Source organism: Podospora anserina, chromosome 1, assembly GCF_000226545.1.
Source record: "Podospora anserina S mat+ genomic DNA chromosome 1, supercontig 6".
Taxonomy (NCBI): domain Eukaryota; kingdom Fungi; phylum Ascomycota; class Sordariomycetes; order Sordariales; family Podosporaceae; genus Podospora; species Podospora anserina.
Window position 1 is genome coordinate 1059580 of NW_001914851.1, and position 20587 is coordinate 1080166.

A 20587-nucleotide genomic window follows, 5' to 3' on the forward strand; every position below is an offset into this window, starting at 1 on the left:
CATTGCGAGCGCATTGCATGTTTTATTCTTCTTTTATTTGTTTGGTGTCAAAATAGGCGTTAAAAACAATTTGATTTGCTGTCTGAAACGATTCTAAATGTGCTTTGAAGTGCCTTGGGTTGCTTGGTTTCGCTGACACGGTCTGATAAAATAATGTTGCAAGTAAGGAGCCAAAATCGGGACTGTAACACTCTTTCAGATGCCTCCGTAAGCAAAGTAATAGAGATTCTCATGACACCAACACCCCTTAATTCGGTATCTTGACAGCCCCCTCAACTATCTTCAAAATAAATTATGTTGAAATGTGGTTAGACCTCCTGATTATCTTCAAGGGCCTATTAGCTTTCTGTCTCCAATGCCCCCCTTCCCTTCCCAAGTCTCCGTTCTTGATTTCATGACATGGCTGGTGAGACTTCTGAGCAGACCCGTTCATGACATGTCAAGTCACAGCAAAGTTCCACACATTTATTCCCCTTAAGCTGTAGAAGGGCATCAAAAGTACCATAAGAAAGGGTATTATGTACCTAACGAAAAGCTAGAAACCAAACAAAGACAAAACAATTATTACCTCCCGCCCAGTTCGTCGTCAAAATTTGTCTATCATACATGACTTGATCATTCATTTCCATACACACATTTCTTTCATCTTTCCCTCATGCTTTTTTTCTCTCCTCACATAAACGCCCAAAAACACCTGCCCATCCTTCTTCTGTTGTCTAAACATGACAAAAAGCAAGCGTGCAAAAGAGAGAGAGAGGAGGGGAAGGTGGCGAATGATGAAACCATCACCTCCTAACACTATTAGCAACCCCCTCTCCGATATCTCTCGCTCCGTCCCTCATCTTCTCAATCAAACCCCTAGCCCAGTTGGGCACTGCGAACTTTGCTTTGACCCTGCCCTCCACCACCATGTTGATCAAGTTGATGATGGCAAAAGTCGTGCTCCCCAGGGCTCTGAAGGCCGCCAACGCGGCGACAGACCAGAGAATGAAGCGCAGGTAAAAGTTGTCGCCAATGCCACTGCTGCCATAGATTTCACTGACTGCCATGGCGAGCGTGGCGTTGGCCACCAACCAGGAAACAACCATGTAGGTACGGACCGACTTGTAGTAATCCTCCTGCAGCTGCGCGTCCGAGGGTGGCTTCTCGGGCACTTCAATTCTATCTCTGAGGTTGCGGAGGGCCTCGTCGTATCCAGAGTCGATGTCCAACTGCTCAGAGGGCATTTCCAACTCGACAGTCGAACCGGACCCCTTGCCGACGGCACCACCGAGATCCGTCTTCATGACGTTGTCGCCCTTTGTTCCCCAGGTGACGTCGTGGGTGTTGCAAAAGGCGTAGATTTGCAAAGTGCAAATGTACGAGGGCAGGAGAATCAGGTACGGGACGAAGGAGGTGAACATGTGCCAGGGGTCGAGGTACATGAAGGACATGACAAAGTAGAGACCAATAGTCGAGGCTGTCGAGACGATCATGTTGGTGAAGACGTTGTTGCCCATCTCGAGCTCGGACTTGTCCTTGTCCTCCTTCTTAGGGGAGAGCTGGTGGACGACAATCCAAATCGAGGCGAACAGCGTGTAGATCATGATGACAGCGTAGATGATCATGGACGCGAGGTACATCTTGCGGGAACCCTGGGGACGGTTGCCGAGAGACAGGATGAACTGGGTCGAGATCAATAGAACACAGATATACCGGAGGATGGTGAAGATGTAGAGGGCAGCTTTGCCGTCGGCGTCGAAAGGTGTGACGTGGGGATCGGCAAGACCACCGGCGATGAAGTAGAAGGTGAGGTAGAAATTGGCGAGGGAGAAGTAGGTGAAGAGGAGTTGCAGGAGCTGATACAAGAACTCAATGTGCAGCAGCACCTTGCGGGCAATGGTGTGGTCGGTGAGCCAGATCTGCTTGAAATGCACCAGGGAATACACAGCGGCGAAGAACGCTCCGTTCAGCCAGCGACGACGCTGGGAGACGAACTCGGGGACGGTGTCTTGGGGGTGTTAGCGATATCCCCTTATCAAAACAAAGCGGCAAAAGAAGGGGCTTACCAGGCACATCTGTCTCACCCGTGCAACCTTTGACGTACTTCAACACCCATCTCTCGCCGCGTTTGGCAACCAGCTCCCAGCACAAGATTCTGTCCTCGGCCAAGTACATGTTGGCGGTAAACACGTCGGCGTGCTGTCCATGGAGCGTCTCTCCCTTGAAGTACTGGCTCAGTGGCCCGTGCCCCGTTTCGTCATTCTGGAGCGCATGGTATCGGTACGCACTCAGGGCGCCAGGCAACACGGTGATGTAGCCAAACACCGACTCCAACGGTTTGTCCAGAATATTGGACATTTTGTATTCGAAATTCTGTGACGCAACCAGCGGATTCAACAGATTGACTCCGTATTTACCTTTCATTGCTTTAATCTCTCCGCAAGCGCCGGCAACGTTCGAGTCGGTATCGAATGCCTTCCACAGGTGATATAGCGAGTTGCTCCCAGGCTTGGTTCCGACATCCAGCAAGATACACACGTTTGGGTTTAGCGCCTTGCCAAATGCGTTGAAGAACCATCTATGCGAGTTTAACTTCTTGGCGTTCTTTTCCTTCAAGCAAAAGATCATTTGGCAGGGCACTATCCCCTTCTCGGCGCCCTTGAACTTGAGATCCGAATCCAGAGAAACCTGCGTGGTGTACTCGTACACGTGGGCGGTGCAGTTGTGAACCACGGTGCGATCTGCAAGCTGGAAGAGCTCTCCCGAGACCTCGATGAGGCGGAACTCGCCGTCGCCGGCGTCCTCGACGTCGAAGGGCCGTACGTCCCTGTTCTTAGACGTGGTGAACGGGATCGTCATGCGCTTTCGAGGGAGGAGGAGGTGAGGCTGGAACTTCTCCACCCCTCTGCCCATATAAAAGAACCAGCCAGGCTCAGGGCGGTCCTTACCATTCTTCCGTTCGAAGATAGGGTTACACTGGATCCCGCAGGAGAGGGCTAACTTGCGGGCGTCCTCAACAAGCTTCTTGAGCTCGTAGGTGTACTGGCCAAAGCCGTAACAGTTGAGACCGTGAGAAAGCCATCCGTCGGATTCGATGAGGCCTGCGAGAACAGCCAGGCGCGTATTCTCGTCCGCGTTCATGTAGCAGTCGGGGATGCCACCGCTCTTGTCTCCCAGCAGGCCGAGTTCTCTGAGGCCGTCGTGAACAGGGTTCCAGTGTGTCTTGTCAAGGTTGCTTACAGTGCTCATAACACGCAAACGATGAGCGACCTTTGTTGTCTTGATTTCTTCTCCCTTGTAGACGTGTTTTGTGCCGATATCAATCTTGTACTTGGATACTTTGAGAGGCGCTTTTCCAGGAGGGATACTATCACGGTTCAGGCGGTCGACGAGTGCCTGCGTGTAGACCTCGACCTCCGGATCCGTACTGGTAATCTCACTGTTGTTCTTAGTGCCATTACCAAGCCAGAAACCAAACCAAAATGGGTCGATTGGGACAGGTGACACTGAACCCTGATACGGCTGGAACCTCAGGGGCGACCGATATAGTCTTAGCTTGCTCTTATGCTGCGTCATCGGAGCTGTGCAGGTTGCCTGATACTCCTCCAGCGTCATCGTGAACACCTCCATGTCCTGGACGGCGCAGGGGTCAACCACACGGTAGTGATCTCCTGATAGCAGCTCAAGAGCGAGGTCGGCTTGCTCTGAGGTTTCGAAGACAGTCGATACCCTCCGAAGGCCCTTGCAGGACAGATTCTGACACTTGCACTTCGGATCACGCACTGCGAGCTTGCTCCGGACAGGGGCGAACATCTCCCTGTGGTCGTCCTCAGTGAGTACAGACGCGTACGTCGGCACGGTCGACTGTGAGGCCTCGTTTTGAGACTGCTGTTGGCTGTTAACAGGAGACGACTTGATGGAAGGAGACTGGCGGAAAGTCTTGTCCGAGATGCGGGAAGACAGCGTGCTGATAGTGCCAATCTTTCTCTTCCGGTTGGTATCAAGATCGATGATCAAGTCGTCGTTGTCCTCGTCAGAGATATCCTCTGGCTCAGGTATCATGTGCTCAAGATAGTCCTCCATGTGCTGCTGTAGCAGCATCAATACTACCGATTCATCCTCACCGTCGACGTCCACGTCCATAGCCTTGAGCTTGGCCAGCAGCTTGATGAGAACAGGACTCTGATATGTCTCTTCAACCCTCTGAGAGTCATCATCTTCAGAATCGGGGACAACTCTCGTAGACGTGATGGCCTTCAGGTACTTGCGGACCTCAGCATCAGTCGGACGGCGACCCAGCTGCTCACGGTATTCGGTATACAGATCATGCATGGCTGCATCCCACTTGATCTCAACCGCATCGGCCCCAAGCTCGGTTCGATCGCAACGAGTCCACCACGTAACACGGTTGCTGTTCGAATGCCTGAAGGGCTTGACACCATAAGCCACCAGGGTCATGATATGGTCCGGCGTACAGGTGAAGGACGACTTGCTGACGCTGTTGTACCCGGTGTAGGTAACCTTCATCATGCGGGAGGTCTGAATAGCCTCAGCAGCTAGGCACTGGACGGGTCGGTCCTCGTGGTCGAAGAGCTGGTCTCCTACAGCGATGTCTCGGATGGGCTTGTCACCATTGGTGGTGCGGACCATCGTGTCTGGAGAGAGACACGTCTTCTGGTTGACGTAATTCTTTGCGATGCCGTGCTGGTAGACGCCCATGGCTGCCAAGGCGTCGAGTGTGCGAGGGTGAATCTTTTCTCGTCCATCAGACACCACACACACAACGATTTTCTGCCATCCGTTCTCTCCCCACGTTCGTGACTTGTTACGGCTGCAAAAGTGGGAGATGTTCTTCATGACAGCGTGCATCGTGCGCGTGAAGCCATACTCGTCTTCGTTGTACATGGTGATGCAAATAAACAATTCCGTCTCGCGGGCGGTCCGGCCAATGTTCTGACGCAGCTTGTAGCCCCTTTCAACAAAGTCGTCTGGGTCGCAGGTCACGGCCGTGTAGCGCATATGAGTAAACTCGATTTCGTCGCGGCGCGGGAGGAATGAGTACAAGATGGTGGGGATCTTGCACTCCAACACGAGTTCACCATTGATAAGCTGCACCTCTCTCTTGCTCATTTGGGGGGCGCGGACACCACGGCGCTCCTGTCGCCCCTCTGCCGGTGCTGGAACGTAGCGGTCAGCCTTCTCACGAACATCACCATCTTCATCGTAATATTCATTCTCGTTCAGGGTCATTTGATCTGCCGAGTAGGATGAGTGGGTATGATGGTGCCGTCTGTTGTCAGTGACGTCTGACTCGGGGCCAAAGGGATCGTCGTGATGGCTGGCAAGTGGGATGTTGACTGTTGCATCATCGTGAAAGCTGGTCGTCGACTGCATGCCCCTCGTTGGACTGTTGTACATTGGGGCACGGGGAAGGGGTCGGCGCGGAGAGCCTCCGTAGACGGTGGAAGGGGTTCCTGGGCGGGGGGCTCCATTGATATCGGCGGGCTCGAACCTGTGGCTGTGTGGTGGTGGGTGGCCGCGTGGAGGGGAATACTCGGGGGATGATGCTCGTGAAGGGCCCCAACTGCTCTCGTTCATGCTACTCTGATCATACGAAACATACGACTCGGTCGGTGGGTGCATTCGGAGGGGCGGGTCGAGAATAGAGGACCGTGAATCAATCGATGGTTCGTATGGCTGTCGTCTTCTGCCTCTGTTTTCATTTTCTTGTGAGCCTCTCATCCATACTCTTGACGGCACTTGTGGGCTGGGTAGTTGTCTAAGAAATTGTGAATCCGGTGGAGAGCTGCCTGGTGATGTTGCGGCTGTTTCACATCTCGCCTGAAACTGGCGTAACGACTTCCTGCGGGGAGAAGGCCCTTCAGGCAGGACAGGAAGGTCCTCGGGAACGACGACAGGGTGGACCGAAGGGGTGAACTTTTTTCTTCTCTGAAGCCTGAATTTTGGAGTGGCGGGCTGCTGACTACCTGTCTGCATTGTGGCCGGTTTGAAGACATCGGGCGCAGTCCCGATGATGAGAGCGCCGTCTTGTTCTTTGAGGGCATCGACGTCCACACAAAAGTCGCCGTTGGATCTGGGGGGCAAGGAAAGAGGGGGGGGAATAGAAACGGGTGGTAACACATACGGCCTCTCATGCCTATCAGATTCCTGATAATCACTAGGGTCCTCCATATCCGTCAACAGCCTGACATTAGAACCGTGGCCATGCGCGGTGCCCATGCCAGTGGTGCTCGATTCGTGGTGGACATCATCGTAAGCTGGCAGCATGTACTCGGGCGGTACTGGTACGCGTCCGCCTGGCGGGGAGTTGGGCCTGCCGAGCCTGTTGTCCATTGCGCTTCCTCTCTCAAGAAATCTCAAGGTCGGGCGTGATGGCGCGCAGCCGAGGAATGTGTCTCACGGACACGCGGCACGCTGGAGACAAAGCCAGAGTTGTGTTGAAAAGTCCAGTGGGGATTGCTGGGAATGTTTGTTAGCTACCAGACGTGTCAAGGAACCGGCGCAAACTTACAACGAGGCGGTCGCAAAGAAGCCGTTGAATGGCGTGCAGCGTGGAGCAAATGCAAGTTGAAAATGGGGTACACTTGAACAAAGCGCAGAGGAGAGCTTTGAACGGGGCTGCGGGCTCAATACATGGGATTCTGCAAATCCAGCGTGTGCGCTTCGTTGGGTCGTAATGTTGTCTCCCTTACTTCCCCGCTGTTGCTGGGGCAACTCCACTTTGCTGGGGTTCGGTGTCGTGCTGTAGCGGCTGCACGGGCCAATGACAGGGCCGTTTAGGTGGACCTGTGCCTTGAAAAGGTGGGGCTTGGCGCGTGGAGGCCCGCCGATGGTGTGGTTGATCAGTTTGCTGCAGAAGAGTCGCCGTTCATCGACCGCATGGATTGGCCTGTGCGATGATTCGGAAACAATACCCGTGGAGATGTCGAATGCTGGAATGGAAACCAGCAAAGTGAAATAAGTGAGGGATGTATGTCAACCGACGTGATTTGAGGCGGAGTGAGAACGAGAAGGCTATGTTGCTCTACCGATGTCGTAGTGCTGAATAACAGGAGGTTGGGAAGACCAAATAAGGGACCTAGCTCAAGGTGCTTGCGTGGTCTGGTGAAACTGGCAGGGGTCGTCCGCAGGTGTCTCCATGCCTGTGGCATCATCATTCAGGGCACTGTTGTTCCTTCCTGGTGTATAGAACCCGGAGCAGTCGCGACCTATTTACGGTTACTCCTTCCTCAGCCAATCCAGATGACACACCGCCTTGATCCATGAGTTATTGCACTCGATATCAAGCACCAAGACAAGGCAGGTAAATGTCCTGTATCTGTCCCCCACCAAGTTGTGTGACAAATACCCTTCCTGCCAACCCCCTCTCCACTTCCCTTATCGCTTCTCTTTGCTCCGATCCTATTGTCGATGGTAGAGTTGATGTCTGTCGTATGTCTTCCCTAACAAGACTGCATAACCGTTGCACAGACAATATCTCGTTCATCCCCACCTCCGTCTTCACTCGGTTTCGATCTCTGTCCAGGATTCTGCAGAGCGCTTTTGTCATGGTGTCGTCGAGCTTCCACGGGGAACCCGACTGTTCGAGCTCTGGCTGTGCTGCTCCTTGGTCACCTTGAGGCTCAACCGAATCTGAGGGTTCCAGATCGTTCAGATCAAATCCGGGCAGCAAAAGTGACCTTGGTCGTGCACGAGGCTTCTCAGCCATTTCTGGTTTTTGCTTTTCTTTTGACAGTTTGAACGAGATATTCAATGGCTCTGCTCCAAATCTTGATCTTCCCGAAGCCAACAAAGAAGGGACACACACGCCGAGCACCTGTTTCGTTCCCTTTCTAGAGAGCACACCAGGGCCCATAAAAAGCCTGATTTCTTGAGGGGGTTCGGCTTCCTCCCCAGTATGAGATTGTTGTGGTCGATTACTCTTGGAGGACGACAGTGGGAAAGGGGCCGTGCAGTCGAATATGAGAAGAACATCCCCTGGATGTTGCATGATTGGGTCGCGCACATCATCCCAGTAAAAATGGCTTCCTTCGTCACTACTTAGGGTTAGGATTACCGATCCACGAGTCCATATGTGGAAAGATCGAGTTTTGAAGTGGGAAATGTGGAAAGGAGTAATACCTGCTAAACCTCAGCCTCCCATCCTCTTCTGTGGCTCCAAACCCGTGATAATATACAATCAACAGCTCTCCACCCCTTGACGTAACTTCACTCCGAGATCTATTCCTCTTTTCATGTTGAACTGTCTGGTTCTGGCTCTGGGCAAGAAACTTATCAACCACCGTCTCGACCGCTGATGTGCTATAGTCGTTGGGAATCAGCCGACATTGCACCTTCCAGCCTCTCTTTTTGAAACATGTCCTGACGGCTTCAGTATTTGTTGGTAAGCTGGGGCTGAAAAGCTGGCCGTCAGGTCCAGGGCGAGCCAGCGGCGGTGCCCAGGATAGACAGAGGGCTGATACAGATGAGGGTGGGACTGATTGGATGAACGGCAGTGGTGAGTGAAGCGTGGTTGCTGGCGTCACCGTCGTGGAGCCTGGGACTGCTGTTCGGCTTGACAGTGTAGATGGGGACAAGGGAAGCTGGCGGGCGGTGTAATGTGGGCACAGCAACTGCTCCTGATGATCTTTCTGATTTTGTTGAGGTGGCCATAGTGATGGAGATGGAGTAGGCGGATCTGTCGGCCATGGAAGAACAGGCAGAGCTTGAATCTTACTTGACCTCAGAGGCACCGTCTCGGTGTAAGCATCCCCATCCGGAAACCAAGGTGTCCGGGGACTTTGAGTGGCGGTAGTGTTGGTCTTTCCGGTAGGTGATTGTCTTGAGAATACCTGTCAGCATTGCCGAGATGAGAATAGATGAGGGGAAGGAAGCCAAAGAAGAACGGACACGCACAGAGCCAACTCGTCTAGAGCATCGACTACCGAGTTGATCTTGTCGTCCCATCCATGCTCAGACTCATGGGTGTCATAATCTCTGCCCCCATCACCGCGTTGGAGGCTTGGAGACCCGGACGTCGGCGCCCGTACACTGCTGTCTGCCGAGAAGTTATCCCTCAAAACAGTAACCTGACGTTCCCAGAGATGAGAGAAATCTTCCATTTCTTTTTGAATTCTTTCCTGACAGCCTTTCCAATTTCATGACTTGTCACTTCGCCCTGGATCGGTATTGCGCAATTTGCTGACGAGAAATGGCTCTGAATCTCACGACTGCTATGCCCAAGAGTGAGATTAGACAAGAGAAAGCTCTGAAAGGCCACTCTGAAGAGCTGAGAAGTACCAATTGTGGCCCCCATCATCCGTCATCATGTTCGGTCCTTGGCATTCGACTCCCAGAGACGGCTAAAACAGTCAGCTTGAGGGTAGCACTGCAGCACCAGATTTCCGGACGCAAACGAATCCTGGTTTGGAACCGAGGAAGCCATGACACCACGTGAGTGGTCCATCCTGGTGGGTTGGTATCATCGGGCCTAGAGTTGGTTTCGAATGTTACCGTTTTGGCATATTATCTCATCTATTGTGCTGTTGTACTACTGCCGTGATTCCTCTGAGACACGCACATTGTCTGTTGGCTTGAAAAAGAGAGCGAGGGAGGATGGACCAGATGTTACAGGGTAACCGCTCGTCCCAGGAGTCGGAATAGGTTTACCGGCCCAAGGTCAGGTATGGCAAATGCAGCGCCCAAAGAATGGCGTATGAGGAACCTTTCCCGGTAACATAAGGTGCATGGCCTAGTTTCTTCTATTAAGGCCCCAGATGGTGTGCATCCAAGTATCCTCATCCGTCCTCAACGGCTTCCCCAGTTGTCCAAAGCGAGCCGGGAGCCCCATGTTTGGCTCTGGAAGGCACAACCACTCCTTGACGCAATCTGGGACCTCCTCCTTGACATGGCTGATACAGATCAGTGCTTGGTCCTCGCCCAGTCCCTTCACTTTGATCTTCTCCGGTGCAGGATGTTCCACGACAGTTCTGTCAGCGGCGTATGCTTTTTCCTCGCCGCAAGCTAGGAAGAGCATGCACTTGTCCCGCACATACTCATCCATACCGCTAAAGGCTTCATCCAAAACCACAATGTCCGGATGTTTAATGATGGCGCGAAGAAACAGCAACACTCGTTGCGCACTGAAGGACAGGCCGCCAAACAAATAATCCTGGGCCCAGGCGACATCATCACGGGGCCCGTCTTTGTCCTTTGAGTACCTAGGATTAAGTTCCTTCTCAAACCACCTGAGTGTTGCCTTCACTTTCTGTTTGGCGTCCTCGTCCAACTTGGGAACGCCCTTGAAAGTATCAGCCCAAGCGCTCTCCAGCACTTGTTGAACGTTCAAGCCACGAGGCATGTGCTTGTGAATCTCAGGGCTAGAATGCCCAATGCGAGATTGGATATCCCAGAAAGTCAGAGGCCGCTCACCAGATCCCGGCTCCGGCATTCGGTTGCGTCCAAATAGTTTGATGGGAAGCGAATATGTCTGGGGATGGTCAGAACAAAGCAATGCTACAATCGTCGTCTTGCCTGATCCATTGGGCCCAAAGACGCCCCATCTTTGACCTCTCCGGACAGTCCAGTGTAGACCACCATCCCAGTTTCCGAGAGCAATTTTGTTTCCGTAGCGCACTTTGCAGCCGTTCATCTCAACCAGCGGCTCTCCCAGCGCGCCCTCATCGGCCTCCGTAATGATATCCACCTGACTTCCCCCGCCCGCCTCCTTTACAAATGCATCCTCGGCGCCCTCAATTCCCAGTTGACCGGCGATAGCCATCTCTCCTGCTCCTTCCAAATATACGACCCTTTTTATCCAGCCTGGCAGCGGATCCTGTGGTCGGCAACTAATGACCACCCTCGGACTGGCTCTCTCGGCCAGCGTCTTCAACATCACACTCAGGGCCCTGGACGCTCCAGGATCCAGCCCCACAAACGGCTCGTCCAGCAAGAGTACCTCCGGTTCCGCCATCAAAGCCTTGGCAATCGCCGCTCGCCTTGACTGCCCATTTGACAAGAAGGCCACAGGGGTATCCAGCAGCTCGACCAAACTCAGGTCTTCGACAACTTTGTCGAAAAGATGCTGACTGATGACATGCTCCCCTGGAATATGGCCTAGGTTGAACTGCGTCTGGCCAAGTAGATGTTCCTTGAGAGAAAAGTCTGTGTCTTCTCTCAGACTCTCATATCTCGCTGACAGGTAAGCCGAAGTGGTGACCTCTGATATCCCCTTGCCGTAGAATCCGACGTATTTGATAGCTGTTTGAGGGGTGAGGTTGTGTTGTGTGAGCCAAGGCCATGTCCTCGCCGAGATTGGGGAGCAATGGAGCTCTCCACGGAGCATCTGAAGAAAGGTGGTTTTGCCGGAGCGTGAAGGGCCGACGACTACCCAGCTGGACTCATTTTGCTGAGGTGACTGGGAAAGATGCGAGGGGACCTGGAACGAGATTCCCTTGAATAGCGGGGGGTTATCATTCTTGGGTGGCTGCAGATGAGCATGTTGATTTGGTGGAGGCAGAGAGGAGGGATGTCGGCGGAAAAAGGTAGCTCCTGATTTGATGTTGATGACGGGTGGGCTGGTGAGCCGTTTGACGAAAGGTGGGGGAGGGACACGCATCTCAAAGTCTCCCTTATATTTTACAAAGAAACGGAATGAAACAGATAAAGCTTGGAAATGAAGTGACCACCTTCAACACCGTCACTTGGAAAGGATGTCATTCAAGGCCCCTGTTCGTCAATGGGCGTGGGCACGGACAAGGGTCCCAGCAAATCTGGGGAGTGGGTTAGCGGGGGATGGATTACATAAACCTTGGCTTGAAGCCTGGACCCGCTTTTCCATCCGACGTTGCGAACGACGGCAGGCAAGCAGCGACGCGAGGCTGCTGGAGCCTTGACAATTGTAGCAGCCAGCTCTGAGCTTCCTCTAACGACGCCATAAAACCACAGTCAGTTTGACCACGAAACCAGGCTGCGATCACTCTTGAATTCTGGTGACAGAATCAACCGAACTCCGATACTCATAAATATTCAACACAAAACAACAGACCCCAAAGAAGCTATCAAGATGGTAAGTTGCAGCCAACCCCTCCACCGCCATCCGCCCGCTAATGCTGCTCCCTATATTCAGTCTCTCCGCATCGTCCCAGAGTCCAACCCCTCCTCCTCCTTCACCCATCAGCCCACCCGCGCCCATGTTGCTCCATCAGCACCTGGTCTTCACGACACACTTCGCGCTGGTGTCGGCGCCAACCCTCTCACAACTCCCGCGACCCAAGCCATCTCCGCCCACCCTCTCGAGGCCCGCTTAAAACAGTGGGAGGCCACCCGCGAGCAGCTCAAGATGGAGACACTCCGTCGCACATATGGCATCGCCGAGCCAGTCCGCAGAGGCATGGAGCTCAAGATCACTCGTGAAGGAACATGGAAGCCCCTGTGCCTGGGCGGCAACAGCACACCTAGCATTCACGAAGAGATCTTGACTGGACGGGACGGCATTATTGAATGGGAGGATGTATTTACTGGGGAGGAGAACGGAGCGAACATCAGTGTGCACGAGGAGATCGAGCGCAAGGTGAAGATGTAAAGCGGAGATTTTGTCAGGAAGTGGGAGGGTTGGACGGCAAGTAGGAGAGGAGTAGATGGGGGCAGGGAAGTATTACGAATCAAATGGCATCAATAAACTACCATCAAACTCTTCAACCACAAACCCCTTTTACACCGCCCTGATGCCATACTCTTCATACAGATGGTGCAGTGTTCCTAAGGTGGGACCGATATGCCGTATTGTGGACCAATGGCGTCCGAAAGATTGCACCAACAGTGGTGCGATAGAATCTCAGATACAAATACCATTCCTAAAGAACCGCCAACTATGTATAAACCCGAAATTTACACGCTCATTCAACGCCGCTCCACCCAGCCAGATTCCCACAATGTACGAAAAAGATGGAAAAGGATTGTACCTGTAAGACCAACCAAAAACCAGCCAAGCTCCATGCCAATACAAATGCAAGTCAGTCGGATTGTTGACGTCGTAACGCCAAAGACAAGAAAACAAGATAAGGGCGGCCTTTCCCTCATAGAATTACACAGCAGCCGCCCCCGCCCTCCCTTGTCCTGCCCTCACGGGAGCTGGCCTTCCCACCTTTGGCGCCGTCGTCTTCCTCCATCATCTCTGCTGGCCGTACCGACATGTGCACAACGTTGGGGGCATCTTTGCTCAGTTGGTATTCTGTAGGCTTGTTAGCATTGTCTGCCAACAGGGCGATCCCGATCCTGAGGACAAGGGACGGAACATACTCTTCAACGGCTCCTTATCGTCCAGTAACTTTCCGAAATGAATCAACCTGATACTGGTTGGACTCGCCGGCCTGCCCTCCCACTCGTCCCTCCACTCCCTCAAGATCAGCTCCTTGAGCTTGTACACTGATATACTGAACGGGTCCTTGACCCCCCCACCCTCGAGATATTCTGGAATATCAACACCCCGCTTCGAGAGGTACTTCTCGTCGATCTTGTACGGGTGTCGCGCACCGGTAGGGAGCAGCAGCGTGATGGTGCAGACCGGGGAAGACGGCGAAACAGAATCGGATATGGCCGCGGGAGGCAGAGCGGCTGTAGGCTCTATTGAAAGGGAGTCATCGTCTCTTGCTGGCGCAGCGGTCAGAGCTGTCTTGCCGAGGGGTGGTTGTGATAATGGCGGGGCTTCCTCCTCCGTGTTCTTTCCTTTCGGTTCGGCAGGTGAGCTTGTCACCACCTCGGATGGAGATACTACTGGTTCAGCGCTCTCTGGTGTCTTTGACGGCACGGTCACTCCCGTCTGTTCCGGCTCTTGTTGTTGTGGAGAGGCTGTTGGCTCCTCATTCGACGGTCGCGGCTGTGCGGTGCTCGTGTCTGGCTTAATGTCGGCCATGATGTGTTGGTGGCTGCAAAATACCAAAACCAAAGGATATCAACGAGATAGATGGCGGTGGCTTTCACTGGTAGAGCGACGGTGGCTGTATTGATGCGACAGACCCCAGACCCCAAGCTGAGAGATAGACAGACCGCCTTCCGGTGTTGTTCAATGACTTCCGGAAACGGCGGGCAGGCGACGGTGACGGTGAGACGGAATTGATTGTAGTCGTCTGTTTGGTGGCATCAATTTGCGACAGGGAGTTGCAGTATGGTCAGGCGCGCTCCTGATAAGATTTTCGGGCAAACAGGAATAACAAGAGGCGGTGGTGGCCGTGGTCGTTCCCTTCCACTATTTCGTGTCGCGAAGCTCAGATGGCGGATCGCCAGTGCCCTGGTTGTGCGGTGGGTGGGAAGGGTCGGTGCGTATGTACAAAAAGGAGATGGCGGGATGCGCGTGCAAAGAAGGGATGGAAAAGCAGAAAACGAAAGCTTCCACACGGTGAATTGACCGACGGGCGAAGAGAGGCAATGGGCAATGTCGGGGTCAGGATGCGAGGTCGCGGTAGAGGTGGCCAGCCGCGAGCCCATGGACAAAAAATGGAGACTTGCAAAGATCCTACCACCTATCGTATACCTACTTGCGCAAGCTGACACCCACCAGGTTCACTTTCGGGTTTCCTTTTTCATGCCTAAATATTCTATTTAGTGGCTGTATGCTACTTGACGGTTCAGCCACCTACTTCAAGAGTCATCGTGCATGAGGTTGCCGATTATCATTATTCTATCGTGTGGAAGCTGATATATGGGCTTGATTAATTTGTCCAGCGCTCGCCCGCCCGGCCCGGTGGGTTTGGAGGGACCTCCCTTCATCGCCCGCTGTGGCCCTCATTGCTGTAGTCCCATTCGCTCATTGAGCGCCAGCTTGGCCCAGCCGCCGTTTTCTTGCTTTTGTGGAAATATGATAGCCAGGCGGCACTCTCTGTCTCTTCAAAGATTTGTTTCTCTTCTCACTGGCAGGAGGAGAATCCTCAGAGTACCTTAGTCCAATGAAGCCCAGCTTTGTAGCCGATACCGTGAAGTTTTGCAAACCGCCATCAACAACGGGGATAACCGTGCATCACGGCTGAAGAGGCGCCACCAGAAGCCGAACTTCCCCAGCCCGCACGGACCAGGCGATTGGCTCCCACTTGGTGACGTTTCAGTGGGGTTCTTGGAGCTTTGATGATGCTATGGTACGAAAGCTTCGGCTTCTTCAGCACGGCTGCATTGAGATTGCTTTCTCCCAGCCAGCGCTTTTTCACACACGATACGATACCATACCTGACCGCCCTTGTGGACGTAGAGCGAGTGGGTGAGAGGATGGAGTATTCGATTCGAGAGCCCTCACTTCGCCTGCTTGGAAGATCTTGGGGTCAAATGTACCTATACCGCAGGTTCCGGAACCAACCCACAAGAGGGACAGCTCAAATTCCAGGGAATCGTAATGGTGGAGCCATGGTTCCTCATCCCCTCCATCACGGGTGATACTGTCCCAGAATGCAGCTACCTACAGCAAAGTACTTTCTGAAATCACCAAACCTCTTGATCTTTCTCGCACCAAGCGCAATGCCCAAGTAAGCAGCACATATATCATGCGATTGCCTGTTTCACACGATACTTCTGACCGTTACACATCCTCTCTTCTGTGCTCATTAAAAGTACCAAGGTATTTCGTTTGGGTCGTTTTTGGCGAGTGACATACCTGATGAACCGCCCCTCCACACCGTCCTGTGTCAACAAGTGGTCAACCACTCATCTGCGAGCTCCATGATCTCAACCACACCACCCTACCCAACTTCAGCAGGTCGACGTGATGCTGGGGAATCTCACTCGGAGCATCGGCTCTTCTCCGTCGTCCAAACGGCCACTGAATGTGTCTCGTATGGTTGTCAGCATGTCGTGATGCAACTTGCAACCCCAATGACGCCACTTCATGTTCCGTCGTAAATTGTGCCACTATTTCCATGACACAAGTGAATAGCTGCAATTATCGAACTTGAGAAGAGATAAGATTCTTGTGCAACACGAAGAACCCTGATAATCTTGGCTTTGTTGCCTTTGATCAGTGCGAGATTTCTCCATTGTCTCTACTTGACCCATCTGTGGCCCCCTTGAAGTGTGTCTTGGCGCGTCCATGCCAAAACCCCCTGAACCCCTGACATCTCCTCGGTAACAGCATATCATGGGTAAACAAACCTCGACAGAGAGCACCGCAAAGCTTGCTCATTAGCAACAGGACAATACCAACTTATTTCCCTTCCTTTTTGGAACAATGACACAAGAAATAATAGGAAACCCTCCTACATTCGCTGTATCAATCTTAGTGCCCACCAAACCTTTTAAACATCATCGTAGAAACAAGACCTGTGAGGCTCGCGACGGACTCGCCCAAAACAAGCCCACTGGCGAGCACGAGCAAATCATTGTTCTTCCTTCCCTTTTCACGCCCGAAATTTGCACATGCCCAGTAGAACACAGCCCCCACTATGCGGGTGATCGTGAAGGATGGCGTGTTGTAAATCCCTGGTAGGACACTTGGGTTAGTCACCACATTCTGCCCCTCAAGCAGATCCGAAAGCCACAAACTAACCGATTGCAAAGGAAACACCCGTGGGAATAAACGTCTGCCACCACCGATTTGCATATCTCATCTTGACGATGGTGCTCATGCCAGAGAACAGTGCTGCCCCTATTGCGAATGGGGCGACACCTTCTGGAAGACCATGGCCTATCGCCACTCTTGCCGTGTTTATGAATAGAAATGCAGCAGGGATTCTGAATAGGGGCCCTGGAATCGAATGTTGCGACACGTACAGTCTGTAGGCACCACACGAGACGAGCGCGCCAAGAATTGACCCAATTATGTGTCCATGAAGCTGAACTTTTGGGCTTGATCCAACAAGCTGTCCAATCCTGAAGTTATGGGAGATGTCTCCTGACTGGCTTGCACCAGCCTGTGAGACTGCTGCAGAGAAGAGGTCGATGAGGATTGCGTTAGGATTCGAAGAGGATAGAAATGTCCCAAATACAAGGTGTGATACTAGTAGGTATAAGCACTTCGCCAAAACGTGCTCATTGAAGAACATACCTAAAGCGCATTCGGGGTTGTGGTCAGTTTCTGCGATAGACCTGATCCCGACTACCGCTGTAGGAAGGGCCAAAGTGAGAGCCAAACCAGTGTAGTACCATGGCACGACAGAGCCAAAAGTAACATGCACACTTGCTGCACAGATTATAGCCGACACCAAGAAGTAGAAGATCAACCGTCTTCTTCCGATCATCGATGATGGGTAATCATGGCCGGTGTTGATCTCATCTTCGTTTTCTCCGTACATAATTGCTGTGTCGTCGCTAAAAAGGACAACTTCCCGCCAGGTAAACCACCCGAGTTTGACGAATGCGTCAGCAAGTAGCGAGGCCAGAGCGACCCAGATTATCCAGCCCCTTGCTCCGTTTTCCCAGTCATCAACATTGCCCGGGGCCCAACCTTGTTTCTTTGCATACGGTGACAAAGTTCCCCAGCCAGCAACGGCACCCATCATCGTATGTAGCGGAACGGTAGGACCTGTCATCATGCCCTGGCCAAAGAATCCCGGAGAGAGATCAACAGACCACAACCAGTTCTTGGACGCAGTGCGCCCAAAGACTGGGATCTCGCGCAAGACTGGAACAAAGTAAACAATCATACCAAGGCCCCAGGAAAGGAGAGTTCCTCGGAAGAGGCTTTGCATGCCACGATCCCACCGAAACCCATCGATAGTGGGTTGGGGAGTGAGAAGTGCTTGCTCCCCTCTAACAAAACTGCTGTGATCTGTGTCTTCTTCGTTGTCGGGCTGTCTATTTGCCTCATCTCTGGCGCTCTGGTGGCCCATGCTCGGCTGCGGATTCTGGTGATAAAGTGAGTTGATGAGATTGGCTGCACGTTTTGCCCCAGGCCACGGCAATTTTTCTTGCACGACAAAATGGTTGCGAAATACGGCAGCAAATAGGAGACCAAAGAAGCAAAGCCCAGTAGACCACACAATGAGACTTTTGGCGCTTAGTAGAAGTGGTCCCTTCTCTTCTGAGCTGAGCAGAAACTCTAGCGCCGGAATGACGTTGATGAAGCCAGCTGCGACGGGCATGCACCCTACGGATGTGGAGACACTGAGAAGCAGGGAATTTTCTGAGGGGTTAAGAGAAATTCGAAGATAACGCTGTAGGAATTGAAAAGTGACGAAACCGAGGAGCGCCGAAACGATCGACATCTGGCTGGCGGCACCGATTCGCAGGCCATAATAAGTGTTGGAAAGATTGATGAAAAAACCAATTATGAGTCCAGCTAGGACGGCGCGCCATGTGAAATGTGGAGTTGTATGGTTTTGGTTCTCTTCGTCGTCAGGTTGGGCAATATCCATGTTTTGAAAGAGTATGCTCAAATGTGAGGAGATCTGTGGGTTCAGAGGAATCGAGGTCATAAAGCCGGAGACCATAACCGATCCTTGACACCTCACGGGTGCCCCTGCCTGCAAAGAGAAGCTTTCTTTATCATGATGTAGAAAAGGGAAGGAGCAGGTGAATGCCAGTCGAGAGGTTGTTGATGTGAATCGTCCATAAAACAAGCATATGCAGGGAATGCCGCATGGGCAAAGCGAGAATAGCTGCTGCAAATTCTCCGCCATTACCACTTGCATTACCGCGTTGATTTTGAACACTTATAGATCGATCTCGTAAACTGAAAGCAATCGGCCTAGCCTGCAGATAGGTATCATCTCTGAAGGGTACTCAACGCTGGTGGCAGGTAGGTACACGATCTGCATCGAGATCCAAGTGCTCCTACTGCCGGCATCGAGAAATTAGATAATCATGAACAACGTAGCTGTTCAACCTTTGGACGGCTTCAGGCTCTTACAAGTCACAGTCTGCCGTTACACCCAGTTGGGCAAGAGATGACAGGTTGGCCGTATACGAGACCGCGTGCAACGCGGGCAGCAAATTCCCGGATAATGGATGGACGTGTTGCCATTACTGTACTCTCTTTGCTGTTACCAAACCACGCTTCTTTGGCCTTTTGACCCTAGGCTTGTCATTTGGCGGTCTGAGGGCGTCACTCTGTGTTTGCTATAGTGCCCGTGGGACCTGCAGAATTCCCTGCTCGAGACCTTACAGCATGACCCCCAAGTTCGTGCCTGCCTTGAGATAAGGTAGATGCGTTGTAGAGAATCGATTTTGGGAAGGACCTAACCGGCGCAGGAGTCAAGAGTCCCCCAGGAACCTGATTCCTAGCTAGATTTCCCCGCCATGTGGACCGATAACGGGATCAGTCATGAGACGAAATTTGAATTCCGTTCTGACCATCCTCGCGTTTGCAGTGCCTTAATCTCCCCCAAAACTTGCACCACCTCACGGGTCCGTTATTTGTATTGATACTTCCCCGCCTCACAAAACCATTTCTTGTCTTGCAATTTTCATTCAGTGCAATCACAGAACAAAAGCGGAGTTGTACGGCTTCCCCTTCTCTCTCCAAACATTACCAATATCTACTTGACGTTGCCCCCGCCCCTCTCTCGACTTCCCCCATCACTTCCCCCAACCCCCACTCGATTCTGTCTCGCCGACAGATTTCTAGCATCACGCAAATCCAGCAGCCTTGTCTTCCGGTAGTGATAGAAAGCCTCATCCTTCTTGAGTGTTTTGCGACATTATTAGTGGTAAGTTGTTCTCCTTCTACCTTAATACTGCGGCTACAACATACCTACCTCCATTTTCACACGTCATATACAACTGGGCTTAGTTGTTGTCATCACGGCCATTAGCCAGCCACCCCCTCTGAACCTGTCTTCCTCTATTTGAGAGTGTGACTTTCCCGAGCTACTCTTTCCAGAAACCGTCATACAGTCTTTAACCAAGTCAGTTCTCAAGACAGAACATTGACAGGTCCAGGTCTCTCGTGTATCAGACATCATGATCTCTGCGAATCTTTTCCTTGCAGTCACTGCTCTTTTGAGTAGTCTCACCGCAGCGGTTGATCAAGCGGTTGCTTGTGCCCACGCAAATAACAAGATTCAACCTCGCGATATCAATGAGGCAGACCTCACGACGGTCATTTATCAGACCCAAACAGCCACATTGACTTTGACCGTCGAGGAAACCCCCCCCTGCGACGAGTCCCCCGCTACCACGAATAGCCATTCAGATGCTGGCGAAGTCACTCTCAGCCCCAGCTACTCAACATTCGATACCTCAGAGACGCTGACAGTGACATCCACCATCAGCAGTGGAACTGCCACTCTTACCACGACTGTCAGCAATGCATCTACCTACAACGTTCCCGGTCCTTCCACTTCAGCCACCTGGTCAACCTCAACCACATCAGCCAGTGAGCCTGACGTTGCAACCCCGTCAATCGACACCGCGGTCACGCCTTTCGTCCCAGCACCCTCGAGCACCACTGTTACCGCTGATGGGGTGAGCGACGCGTCGAGCCCAACCGAGAGTTCTACTACCGACGATTCCACCGGCACTCCATCCAGTACCGACAATGTTGCACCCACAGTCAGTGCGGCTGCCATGCCAATCATGCTGAGCAATGATTTGATGGTTGCGCTTGTGGCTGCTGCCATGGTCATCGCTGCCTGATTGAATCTTTTTGGCTCCTCGGTCTGTGTTCCGACGGAGATATCAACAGAAT

General features: G+C 52.5%; 7 protein-coding genes across 7 annotated transcripts, besides 1 other annotated feature; 2 read left to right on the top strand and 5 right to left on the bottom strand.

Annotated features, from left to right (window-relative positions):
* Positions 1 to 785: 785 nt before the first annotated feature.
* PODANS_1_24310 (uncharacterized protein) lies at positions 786 to 6336 on the bottom strand (the record flags this gene model as incomplete). The annotated part of the gene is made up of 3 exons (XM_001906723.1): positions 786 to 1990; positions 2049 to 2697; positions 4654 to 6336. 3 exons carry the CDS (start codon positions 6334 to 6336, stop codon positions 786 to 788), a joined length of 3537 nt encoding a protein of 1178 aa, XP_001906758.1.
* Positions 2698 to 4653: a sequence feature (intein).
* Positions 6337 to 7285: 949 nt separating the features above from the next.
* PODANS_1_24330 (uncharacterized protein) lies at positions 7286 to 8837 on the bottom strand (the record flags this gene model as incomplete). The annotated part of the gene is made up of 2 exons (XM_001906724.1): positions 7286 to 7865; positions 8044 to 8837. Coding segments are annotated over 2 exons (1374 nt in total), but the record flags the coding sequence as incomplete, so codon positions are not given.
* Positions 8838 to 9733: 896 nt separating this feature from the next.
* Positions 9734 to 11599, bottom strand: PODANS_1_24340 (uncharacterized protein; the record flags this gene model as incomplete). The annotated part of the gene is made up of 1 exon (XM_001906725.1): positions 9734 to 11599. The coding sequence occupies one exon, from the start codon at positions 11597 to 11599 to the stop codon at positions 9734 to 9736; it is 1866 nt and encodes a 621-aa protein (XP_001906760.1).
* A 447-nt stretch (positions 11600 to 12046) lies between these two features.
* On the top strand, positions 12047 to 12565 carry PODANS_1_24350 (uncharacterized protein; the record flags this gene model as incomplete). The annotated part of the gene is made up of 2 exons (XM_001906726.1): positions 12047 to 12049; positions 12110 to 12565. The coding sequence occupies 2 exons, from the start codon at positions 12047 to 12049 to the stop codon at positions 12563 to 12565; spliced, it is 459 nt and encodes a 152-aa protein (XP_001906761.1).
* A 493-nt stretch (positions 12566 to 13058) lies between these two features.
* Positions 13059 to 13894, bottom strand: PODANS_1_24360 (uncharacterized protein; the record flags this gene model as incomplete). The annotated part of the gene is made up of 2 exons (XM_001906727.1): positions 13059 to 13213; positions 13282 to 13894. 2 exons carry the CDS (start codon positions 13892 to 13894, stop codon positions 13059 to 13061), a joined length of 768 nt encoding a protein of 255 aa, XP_001906762.1.
* A 2343-nt stretch (positions 13895 to 16237) lies between these two features.
* Positions 16238 to 18611, bottom strand: PODANS_1_24370 (uncharacterized protein; the record flags this gene model as incomplete). The annotated part of the gene is made up of 2 exons (XM_001906728.1): positions 16238 to 16440; positions 16508 to 18611. Coding segments are annotated over 2 exons (2307 nt in total), but the record flags the coding sequence as incomplete, so codon positions are not given.
* A 1249-nt stretch (positions 18612 to 19860) lies between these two features.
* Positions 19861 to 20535, top strand: PODANS_1_24380 (uncharacterized protein; the record flags this gene model as incomplete). The annotated part of the gene is made up of 1 exon (XM_001906729.1): positions 19861 to 20535. One exon carries the CDS (start codon positions 19861 to 19863, stop codon positions 20533 to 20535), a length of 675 nt encoding a protein of 224 aa, XP_001906764.1.
* Positions 20536 to 20587: the final 52 nt, after the last annotated feature.